General features: G+C 39.1%; 1 protein-coding gene across 14 annotated transcripts in view; it reads left to right on the plus strand.

Annotated features, from left to right (window-relative positions):
- Positions 1–12,574, plus strand: part of rbfox3a (RNA binding fox-1 homolog 3a) — a 513,805-nt gene that overhangs the window by 482,338 nt on the left and 18,893 nt on the right. For all 14 annotated transcript variants that reach the window (XM_069194511.1, XM_069194509.1, XM_015356549.2 and 11 more), the window contains 3 exons: positions 5,182–5,314; positions 6,582–6,621; positions 11,310–11,374. In XM_069194511.1, the coding sequence (XP_069050612.1) occupies positions 5,182–5,314; positions 6,582–6,621; positions 11,310–11,374 (238 nt within the window). The remainder of the gene's footprint in view (positions 1–5,181; positions 5,315–6,581; positions 6,622–11,309; positions 11,375–12,574) is intronic.

Genomic DNA, 12,574 nt, shown 5'->3' on the forward strand with positions numbered 1-12,574 from the left:
TTGACCCTGTGCTGGAAACCTAATTGTTTAATCTTGCCTTTTTTTGTCTTTGCAAAGCAGTGCAGAGTGAGTGTGCATGAAGGACAATGAAGGAAATGTAATACTGATTGATTGACTGTGCCCTAGGTCAATGCATTTAGAGCTTGTCACCATGTTGAACAAAACAAAGAAGACTTTTAAAAATTAATTCATGTATTTTGTATATCATAAAAATGTTCTAGGCTAACAAGTTTGAAGATATCTCAGAGCCAGGGTTCAATCCTGAGTTGCGAGCAAAACAGTTTCTCAAACATCCACATCACAAAGGGAATGAAGAGTTTATCATGGCATAACATCAGACATTTGATATTCGCACAATTATACTTAATCATATTAGGATTTTTATTATTAGCTTCATTCTGATATGCCTACAAATTAAAAAGAGTGATTAAGGAGTCTCTGCAATATTGTGGCCTGGCTGATGATTATTAACAAGTATTACAAGTAGCTGCAGTAATAATTATCCCAGTCCCTTTTGGAAGAACTCTAAACAGATACTGAACACAATTGTAGTATTTAAATAACATTGGATACCTTGCATGTCTTTTTTAACAAGAACCTAACACAGGCTCACATAAGGTTAAAGACTCTCCTAACAGAGATTGAAAGGAACAAACTCAGCCTGGCTTTGATGTCACCACTGAGTGAGTGAGGAGACAATGGGACATTACATCAGTGAATTATTCTACACAATGGGAAATTACTACACTCATGAATCCTCATACGAGAGCCTAGGTTTGCAATGAGGAGGGCAAAGCTTGTTAAGGAAGCATTAAACCAAAGCAGCTCTGGAAATGACAAAAACCCTAATTACTGCCTTAATGCATGTAGATAGATCTTTTAATTGTTGGAGGATAAATTTAGGGGATAATTAAGCATCCTTTCCTTGATTAGATTAAGCTGTTTTTCAATGTCCCAATGCTTGGATTAAGTGTTCATCTTTAAATTTATATGACTGAAATATAAAAAGAAGCAGTGTGGTGGAAAATCGGAGAATAATTTGGGGTGATGCAGACTGCTTCATGCACAGCCGGCTTGATTGCTAAGGGGCTGCTGAGGCCATGGTTGTGTCAAACTGTACAGGGGAATTCTCCTACAATGGCATATTAAAAGAAAAAGAATAACGTAGTACCTATGCTTCCAATTACCTTGAAGCATGCTTAAGAACTTACACCGATTGGTAAGAAGAGACCAATACCAACCACAGTGCTATTTCCCAATGCTCTAAAACTAGTACCCATTTAATAATGCATTGCGGTTCTATTTCAAAACATCATGTAGAAAGGGATGTTCTGGCTTATTAAAAACTTTTTTTTACTTACTGAGTGATTCTGGGGCATGTTTATTATACATTAGAAAGGACTGCTTTATACTAACACCCCAGAGCCTGACGTGAATAAACTGAACTACAGCAGCTGTAGTTTAAGTAATGTTAAAAAATATATATATAGTCGGAAGACCGTCACAAACTCTCCAAGCCTACTGGCTGCTGTTGTAAGGATTTTTATAAGCAGGTGTGTTGAGGGTCAACTGTGCTAGAATGTGGTTTTGGAAATTCTACACTAGTAACTAATAGTAATAGGTTAGTCCACAAGATATAGAAAAGAAACATTATTTTATATCCCCTGTGTATTTTGTTTTTTTCATGCTATGTATATTAAGCAGAAAAGTATCAGACTAGAAGGTTACACATCCCACAATACAATATGTTTGGAGAAAATAACCTTAACACAGACCAGCTCAAGTGAATTTGAGGGATTTCCTCTTTGTACATGAAAGTCTTACTCGAACAATCCTAATTCAGAACTACAGTACCATGTCCTTTTGTATTAAGTTTGTGCTGTCTTTATTTTCAAAAGGCTTCCTCATGAAAATTAAGTTCCTTCAGACTAAGATGCTGAAACCACTGTGGAACGGAGCACAGTTTGCATTGTTGTTCAAAAATGCTTTATAATGTGACAGCACATTTGATTTATTGTTTATTACTGAATCAGCGTACCTCATTAACCTATAACTCATTTCAGGATTACACGCACATACATCACAAAGCTATGTAACATGTAGGTAGAAAAAAGGAAAATCTATACATCTAGTGCAGAAGGCGCTTAAAAAAACTGAACTCTTGTATAATACCTTGTGAACCTATATAGTAGCTTTAATTGAAGATGATTTAGAGTGAATTTCGAAACACTAAATTTAAAAAATGCCAGTCTTCTCCATTATGTGTGGCAGGAAAAGGGAACACTAGTTTTTGGGTTCCCTGGAAGGTCTCAGCTTCTCAGCAAAATATGCCACAGTGTTCTAGCTGTTGTTGTTTTAACTTTTTCTTTTCAAACACAGCATGTCTCTTCTGCAATAGAGATGTATTGTTTTAATTCACTGAAAAACACTAATGAAGTGTGATGTTAATGGCAGAAAACATTAACCTGCCTGTGCTTAGAAACATCACATCTCTGTTTTTTCTGTCAGTCTTATTAAAGGTAGAGTAGTATTCCGTGGAGGAGGGGATGAAAAACATTTTGCAGAAAATTAAGGCTATGAGGTTTTCAATCTGAGGGCCTCTTGTTAGTTTGTGATCTAACATGCATAAAAATAATTTAAGCTTTCCGCTGGCTTTCATAGTGCAGAATAAAAAATATAATCTAAAATGATTGTTTTTCGTGTGTATATTTATATATGTATAGTTTGTCATATATCAAAACTCTTACTTTTAAGATAAATTATTTTCATCTTAAAATTTTCTGTCAACAGTTCTTAACAATGATCCCACACTTCATCATTCTCATGATAATGTTATATAAAATAATGTTATGCAGGTATACTGGCAGAGAGACTCTACCGATAGTTTAGCTCATCATTTCAGTTCTTTGGTTCTCATTTTTCTGCACTGGGCAGTGTAGTATGTCAATTTAAAATACAGGGAAATTTGTGCAAGCACAAGGGTGAAAGGTTCGCTATTCTTTGTCGCGCCCTGCTGCAGTCTTTCCTCTGTTTTGGTATTCCGGTATAGAAATTGAAGTAGGTTGTAATAAATGTTATTAAGCACTCTTCTCGTAAAAGAAAGAGAGGGTAGAGAATAATAATAGCACTGATGGTGGAAGGGAAAGAGAAAGAGATAGGTAAATCTTGGAGAGCTTTTGGGATATGGCAGGTTTATGGCAGTTGTTCTGGCATTCAGAGACTGGGGCTAGTCCATATTGAGCAAAGCAGTTGCAGTGTGCTTTGTGATTGTCAACACATTCTGAGTGTCCAGGTGCTTCATGTACAGTGAACACAGGACCTTTGGATTTCTGGTTGTAGTACCTAACTCTGTGGTCTACTGGAAGAAGTGTCCCTAACTCCAGTTCTCCAAGACTGCAATACAACATATTTTCTAGGACTTTCACAACTTCCGCTGCTCGGGATCTAAGGAAAAAGGGTTAAAGGTGTTCAATCAAAAGTAAACCATATCGTATCAATCAATTTTCCAAGGGTCTTTAGCTGTTGATCATTTAATAACCAGTAAGACCTAAAAACCTATATTGTGGCCAGAGCTGGGGACCCATATTCTAGAAGAAGACCCTCAAGACCCAGTCCTCATGGAAAAAGCATTAGTAGGTTTAGGTAGTTGCTTTAAATCACTAACTGCACATAACTTCAGGAGAATCTCAGGAGATACTATGTCACGTAAATTTTAAACTGAGCCAAGTTAACCCTCAAGCAACAGTCTGAAACCCATTTAAGGAGCTCTACAAAAACTACTGGATGGTTCAGAGCCATAAAACCCAGATGTGGGCAGCCCTGTTCTAGACTAGTGATTCTCAGTGCACACAGGGTTTTTTTCCCCTAGGGAAGTAATGTTTTCTTGTGATTTGTTCATCTCATTCTTCTTTCAATTGACCTCATAGAGAGGAGCTTTGTAGGTAGTTGGTCAGCTGCAGCTGTATGGATTAATGGTTAGGAGCTCTGTACTTGGAATTGCATGGTTATGGGTTCAAATCCCAGATGGGCACTGCTGGTGTACAGTACCATTGAACAGTCACTTGGAATTTTTAGGTAAAAATCTGAGCAATGAAAATGGGTATTAATGTAACCCAGGCTGTAGCCTGTACAACACTCTTTGTGTCAACATAATCTGTCAGTACCTACAACAACATCTTCTTCACCACTGACTCATGTGATGAGAAGGTGCACAGTGTCCTCAGACTGAGGCCTGGATTCATGAAGGTTGCAAAATTTAAGCCTTTTCTGTACAGATATTTTTACATTTTCTTACATATTTTGAAGAACCAGCTTGTAAGAATAATGCTTTATATTTATATTTATTGCAAATCATCATACCAGAGGTGAAGGTTCTCTTCAGCTCACAACTGACAATTTGACTTTTTAGATGAACAAGCAGAACATGGGTAATCCAGTTGGCTTCAGAGTCTTACTGTTTCTTTGACTGATTATTTAGCTAAAATATGTCAAGTTGTTTTGCATAGGTGCAAGATCAATTCTGAGGTTGGCATACATATCCATTTAGACAAAACCATAAATTTGTTAAAACTCTTTTTAAAATAATTCAACTTTGTCCTTTTTTTAAAAAAAAAAAGATTACTGTACTTAATCCATTATCAAATACTGAAAATCTAGACCTGATGATGAAAATATGAAATGTATACCTTTTGGAGCTTTTTTTATTGAACACAAAGGTTCATTTAACAAAACAGTAGATTTTCTTTATATTAGACTATAATAGTTGTGTAAATTCCAGGTTATAGCCCCGCTTTTCTATTCCTTTGAAGCAGAGATCTGTGACACTAGCATTAGAGAGCCACAGTGCTTTCTGCTTTTAGATATAGCTGAACTGTAAGTGACTTAATTAATTGTTCCAATTATTTGCTTAATTAGCACACGCTGACTTGTTTCCCTGTGGCCTGCTGCATGAAGCAACATAAGCTAAAATTCCCCTTAGTTTTCTCTTTAAGTGTTTTGGTGTTTAAGGATATTGCATAGCTTAACAGATTAAAACCAATGTCATAGTGAAACAGCATCTATATTTAATACATGACGTGTGTAGTAATTAAGCTATATCATGTAACCAGGGACAGGACTCTGATCATTGCCTGAGTGTTATATTGTGCTGTCTAACACTACAATTCCCTTGTCTCCCTGCAGTAACTGGCTTCCCCTACCCCACCACAGGGGCAGCAGTGGCCTACAGAGGTGCTCACCTGAGAGGCCGGGGTCGTGCTGTTTACAACACATTCCGTGCTGCCCCCCCTCCCCCACCCATCCCTGCATATGGAGCGTAAGTATACATGCATAAGCCAGTCTGTGGCTAGAAGCCTACAGTATATATCCCATTGCTTATGAGCTTGTGAGGCCTCTTTCCATTCTAAAAATCAAAACCCAAATCCACAGTTACTGCAGACGGCTGCATCAACCCAGATCTAAATTTCTGATCCGGGCCTTTCATTTTCAAGATTTACATTATATTAAGTGATTTAGATCATTAGTTTCTCCATTCCCCCAACCTCTCTGACTTCCTATGAAGGAAACATAGGTTGATGTTTTGTTGTTACTCTCACAGGGAACCTCATGATTCCACTTCCAGAACATGCACATACAAACTCAATCAAGGCTGAATTAAATTTAAGAAGCAAGCTGAATATTATGGATCTTAGGCTGCAGGTTTTGCAAAATTCTTCCAGTATTCCAGGGAACAAAGCACTTGGTAAGATGACCCCTGTGAGACAGGGATGCTTTTGTCTTGGTCATCTTACTCGTCAAACAACAGATGCAATGATCTAAGTCCTTGTCATGACACACGATTCCTACACTTCTTTCATTCTCATTCTCTAAGTAATAGAAAAATTTATTAATTTGTTGGTGGTTCCTTAAAGCCTGCCTGGGGCAAAGGAAATGCCAGCGGCATGATAAATTTTTAAGTGAAGATTAAAACATGTTAAAATGGGACTTTTCTGCGATTTGATCTGGCATTCTGTTCTTTTCATAAGAGTAATTTGTATTTTAATATTGGTCTTCACAGATGATTAACCACCTTCTTTCAACCCAGAGTCTAACTTTGTAAACTTTTTCATGTGTCTCTATATGATTTATTCATTATAGTCACACAGATTGTTTATATTCTTACTGTTTGGTGGGCCCTGTGATCTACAGCTCAACAGCTATTATAGAACAAACTAGCACTTCTAATAGAGTAGAAAATTGTTCTTTGATTCTGAAATCACTATATTTTTCTTCTTTATGTGCCATTTGTTATTTTTCTGTGATGTAGCTATTATTATGTCAGACTGGAAAAACAGGAAACATCCACAACCATGAAGTTAAGGTTATGTTTATCTGCAGAGTGAACATTGCTTTCTGTTTCTCTTAAAACCATCTCAATGGTTCTCTAATTAGAGACTAATTTGAAAACATCCATAGCAGGTAGTATTTGGCATTCAGTCTTCATCTGGGCCCTTTAATCAGAACAATATAAAAACTGGAATTCAGATCATGCAAAATAGATCCTCTGTAAAATAATTTATTGCACCTCCTGCTTATTTTCACAGAGTGGTTTACCAAGATGGCTTTTATGGTGCAGAAATTTATGTAAGTACAACTAATTTTTTTTTGCCTCAAATTTTTATAAAAAATTAGAAGTCTCTTGATAAATGTACCTGCTTTTACCGAATGTTTTTTTGCAATGCTGCCAAGCCTGTGTTGATCAGGTCTTTGCGTGCCGTGCCAAGAAGCCTGACAACAAAATTTAAAACCCCTTCAGCGATGCTCTGCTGTGCAGATTCACTGTGATCTCAGACCTTGGCACTTGAGTGAGTCTGAATCTTTCATAAGCTGATGTCAAGTGGGGTTGCGTTCTAAAATTAGACAGGTTCTAGGGCTGCCCTCACCAGCCTGTGTAAGATCTATCTGCACCCTTTTTATTGGGTATCGTCAGGTCCGTTTAAAAACAATACCCACTGGTCAAGTCAAACTAACTCACCTTTCAGTCAGTTGTAAGCACAGGAGCAACTGCAGTTTCTTTCTTAGCATTCCAGCTGATATGTAACTTGAAAAAATGGAAACAGTGGTAAGATAAGTATTAGAAATATACAGATGTACAGGGGAAGTGTCCGAAGTATAAAATGCAAAGTGTAGAAAGGATAAAACTTCCAAGCACATCAGTAAGCCATTCCTGTTTGCTGTTTTATTTTTGTCCATTAGGATACTGAAGTTGTTTTTTGCTGTTTTGTCTGCAGTCAAGCTTGCATGCCACTTAATCAGATCCATGTAGCTTTTTTGTTTGCTATAAAACTACCTTAGAACATTGAATGCACCAAGCAGTAAAAAATAAATTTCACTTTGCAAATCCCAAGGTGAAGTCTTTAATTGTTGCTATGGGTAGACTGAGATAATTTCTGCCCTACTGTCTTGGTTGCTGCGAAGCAGGGTGTAAGCTTATTCCATTTAGTACAGAAGTAGCAATGCCATGCACATTGTGTACATTTGCAAGCACACAGCAATGAAAAGATGTCATACTGTATATGGTTCTGAGCACTTGAGAGTGTGTTACTCTTAGCAGTCCCTCCACGTGTCGCCTCCTGACTTTCACAGGCTACTGGGAAACAGCTAGGGTGTGCATTTTGGTGCCCTTTCAATTTGCCATTGGATTCATCACTTCATCACTCCCCCTGTCGGACATTTTTTTACTGCTCTTTTCTGCTACCACTGTTGGCAAAGTCCCACGTACTGTATTAGTTTTGTTTTGTGCGGAAATATTCTCTCTGTGTGCCAGCCCCTGCATGAAAAACACCAGCTCCCCCTCTCTGCCCTTTTCGTCCTCCGTATTGGCTTAATGTGCAAGATGTTTGTCGTTACCTATTGATTTTTTTTTTAAATAAGGTGGCATTTCTTACTCAATAAACATCAGTCAAGTTCTTTTGCTCTGACTGCAAATAGACTTCTCTGGTATTTTTTTTTATTTTTCACAATGGAAAGAAAATAATACTAATACTTCAGTCGTCAACTCTCAGCCTTTGTTAAACTGACATCTAATACTATCTGTCAGAAAATATTAGGCTGTCAGGTGATCAGATGGAGGCAATGATGAACTCTGAGCCAGCCCTTGCCTCTCTAGACAGTACTGTATCACGCAAAGATATTATTTGCAATGGAATGTGGATATCAAGTGATGATTTCAGACAAAAATATAAACACCTGACGTTTAAATAAAACTAAGGCTTTTCCAAAATGACTCATTCCATTTTATGTACCCAAACTTGTGTCAAACTGACGCTTATTGGAAAAAATTGTAAACTATAGGAAAATATTATATTTATGAAAGCTCCCGTGTGGCTCAGTTGATAAAGCTGCTTACTCTGAATGCAGGTTGAATACTATTATATACTATGGATATAATACTATCCATATATGGCAGGTTCGAATTTGGGTCATACCACTAGCTAACTGTGACCAGGATTCCCCAAGTGGCAGTGCCTCAGGGTGTTATCAGGGAGGGCTCTTGGCTTCCACTGAAACAACAACCTCTGCCACAATCTGGGCTCCTCCAAACTCACAGTGCCATCAGTGAGGCACATGGCTTTCTGTCAGTCAGTACCGAACCTCCTGTAAGTCAGGGCAGGGCTACTATTGTGTCTATTGGCTAGATGGGTGAATAGGTCAGAGGAGATTGTCTGCACTTCACTGCTCTCGCAATGTAGGTACAGCTGTCGTTGCTGTGAGCCAAAATGTAAAAACACAGTTAGTGATTCCAAGTCGGGTGGGTATAAAGTAAAGCATTTCAAAACCTGCCAAACAAAATATGTTGGTTGCACAGTTCAGCAATGTAGCTACACAACCTACACTACATTTGACACTGAGCAAGTTCACTTTCAAAAATGGATACTAATTAGGTGTGCTTCCATCAATCTGTTATCAGAAACCCACTTATTCCTGATAAGGGCCACAGAGATCTGAAAGCACAGGGTAAAAGGCAAGGCTATATCCTGACAGAGATACTAGTCCATCTCAGGGCACACACACATGTGCAATTTGGGAGATACCAATTAACCTAACCAGCATGTCTTTGAAAAGTGAAAGGAACACCCAGAGAAAAGCCAGCTGAACACAGGGAGGGTGTGCAGGCTCTGCACAGAAGGCACCCAAGTCCAAATTTAAACTGAGGACCCAAGAGCTGTGAGGCAACAGAACTAACATGCCTCTCTCCACTTAGGCAGTAAATAATAAAATAATATAGTCACACAAATTAGAAGTTGCTGTATTGCAGAAGAAGTAAGAAAATGATGCCTATTATCATCTGAGCAATGTTCAGCAAATACCTGCATTGTTTTTTTTTTCTGGTTTAAACCTGTCTGCTGGTGATTTGTGGACCAGCATGAACTCAGGCATCCATGGTAGTAAGTACAGTTACTTTACAGATATATCACAAGGCAGCTGCCCCAGTGTGTTAAATCCCAAAAGAATCTCTAAATGCTTTGCTGAGTCCTTTGTGCTAGGTGCTCAGGGTTGAACACAGTAAGGGTCCCTGGGGAAAGAGCACGCTTAAAGATGTTGGAGCCTTTCAACATCAGTGACCTGATTTCATTTTAGCTCAGATCCCAGCTGGTAGAACATCGTCTCAGCCACACTCTAGCTTTGAGAATCATCCCACTTAAAACATGAAAATCTCACCAAAAAAAAAGAGTTTTCTTCTCCTGTCAATAAAGTGTATGCTCGTGTCACTAATGAGACAATGAAATAATCACTAATGAAATAATTAATCTTGAAGTCTCATCACATTTCTCTAAAACAAGTTGTGTACTGTGTGTGGCTCACGTTCATGTTAGGCTGATTTTAAACCAAAAAACAAATTCCCAGTATTGCTTTCTATGGAGCACATTTAAAAATGTGATTTCTTTAATGCTGCACAATACAATCCCTCCCTCCGAGCTGGTTTTGCCAAGCATGGCAGTTCTTATATTGCCTTCCCCTTGCGTCTCTAGGCGAGCCATTTAGGCCTGGGTGCTGTGAACTGGCTGCCCTGCCGTGCTCACAGACCCACTTCCATGTGCACTAATCTGTTAGGTCTCCCTGTTAAGACTGATATCAATCTTCTCTTTTACTTCCGCTGCTGTAAAACAATGCCTCCTGCATTAAATCTCATCATGGCAGTCTGCCAGAGGCCTCAAATGGACCTGGTGCATTAATTAAAAGCTCATTAATCGCAGCAGCGCTTGAAGAAAGGGAAGGCTGGAGGTGTCAAATACAACCCCCACCTTCCGCTTTCCCTCTCCCCCCTAATACACTCCAGTAGTAAGGGGGAAACAAAATTCCAAACCCTAGTTAAAGCCGGGCTTCTGTGCAGAGCACCTTAATATTATAGTCTGTGTAAGTGGACTGTAAACCACTACAGCTCTTTGAAGTAGATAATCACAGTAAGTACCACCAAAACAATCTCAAATGCACATAGAGTTATATCTTAATCATGAATCAAACAAGAGAAAATGCTCACTTGCAGTCTTCTGGGGTTATTGTTCGTAAGTTGTTTAAACTTCCCCGAAGGAGCACTACTCTTGCTTAGAGTCTCACTATGTAATTCACCAAACCCACTCTTTTTAACACCAACACACACAGCTTTAATTTTTAAAGGAAAGCAGAATGCTCTACCGGCAACAGCGTGTTAAGAGCAGAGCTTGTTAAAAAAATATTTTGGCACCTCAGGATTCCTGCACAGCGTCCCTGTTTTGAAGCCACCCCCTCTGCATTTTTATTTTTAGCAACCCAAAGCTAAAAATTGAAAAATACAAAATCCTATCAGTAGCAATTTGGGAATTGTGGACAAAAGCACTGTGTGTTGGGGAGGGGGGGAGGGGTAGGGATACAAAACATGAGTGCCTGCATGAGTGTCAAGTTAAAATTACCTGATGAGGATTATGGCAAGTTTAGCACCTCTGACCTTACAGTATCAGTACATGTTCTTAAATGCAGTGTTGTGAATAGAGTGTGACCTACAGAGTGAGTATTTGGGAGAATGCTTGGCTCTCTAAGAAAGCCTAGTACGTTCTGTGTTGGCCTCTAGGATCCTCCCTGTCTTGGTTGCTTGTCTTGGTTTTAAAAACACGTTGAGTCAAACCTACATATGCAACAAGCTACCCAGCAATATCCTTGAAGCCACTTTCCAGAGATTATCTAACTACCATGTATGTACAGTATGGGCCAAATGGCCTCCTCAGGTTTGTAACCTTTCTAATGTTCTTTGACCTGTATTCAAATGCTGTTTAACGCTGCTGTGTCATTGGCAGGGGGGTTACGCAGCGTACAGATATGCCCAGCCCGCCGCCGCAGCTGCAGCTGCTTACAGCGACAGGTAAGGTGCTTCACCACAGTGCCCCCCTCAGCCTGGGAGTGGCATTGCCATTTTACCTGCAAGAAGGAGCTCAGATTTAGTGGCCTGTCCAGTTTCCAATGTTTTGTTGATACGGTGAATGAATCTGGAATATCTTGAATTAGCTGAATAATAGGTTGCCAATTAAACTATACTTGAATAGTTTAAATAGGTTTAATTTGATTTTCTTCCTTTCAACAACCAAGAGGTATGTGCCCTTCTGTATCACGACCGAAAACTAAAGCCATTGTGCACGGGTAGGTTACAATATACCCTTCCTTATGCATACGTGAGTTTAGACATACTTCCGCTTGCTGTTTTAGTTAGTTATAGAAGGAGTTTGGATACACGAGGATTGAAGCGCCTCCAGTCGCAGTTCTTCAGCGGGACGTCTTTTTGCCTGTTGCGTCGTGTCCTTCAGCCCCTGGGGTTTAGGTTGTGGTGTTTGGGGAGCTGTCAGTGATTTATCCAGACCTTCTAGGGCCCTGTCAGGTTGGATCAGGGCAGCTGGGAATCTAATCTTGGAGAGATTGAGCGTGTCACTTGTGATAACATACGCCCTGCCTGGAAGCCTGAAGACCCTAGATAATGTAAGATTTATCAGAACTCCCGGCAGCTCAAATTATGAGCAGGGAGATCGGTGAGCGCAGAAATTGGACAGCTGCATTATCCTGCTGGAGTTATTTCATTCTTGCTTTTCTTTCTTTCTCTGGATGCTTTAAAGTAATTATATTCTATTTTTTTATTTGGAATAAGAGGACCTATTTTCCTGTCTATTGGATTAACATGGATTTGAAAAGATGTTGCCTGGCATTTTAACTGTCTGCTTTGTGCTTGGCAATATGGAGTTTGAAGTGTTTCCCAAGTAAAGGTTTTCAGCTCAGCATTGTCTGTTAAAAGAAACAGAACGGTGTAACTTCTGAATATTGAAACCGCTCTCTGCCTTTTCAAGCAGGGGTCTCTTAAAGACAAAATTTGAAAAAGTCATAGCTGCCTAACCTCAATTTGATATTTCGGATTATGGAAGAATGTGCACATGCATTCCTGAGAAATTCTCAGTGGATGTAGTCCAGTCTTTAAAGGTCCCAGGGTCTCATGGTTTGTGTTCCACTTTCTTTAAACAAACTCTCGTTTATTTTAATTAATTATTTTCTGCAGTAGTCTGTCTGAGGAGATTTAGAG

Source organism: Lepisosteus oculatus, chromosome 9 (assembly GCF_040954835.1).
Source record: "Lepisosteus oculatus isolate fLepOcu1 chromosome 9, fLepOcu1.hap2, whole genome shotgun sequence".
Taxonomy (NCBI): domain Eukaryota; kingdom Metazoa; phylum Chordata; class Actinopteri; order Semionotiformes; family Lepisosteidae; genus Lepisosteus; species Lepisosteus oculatus.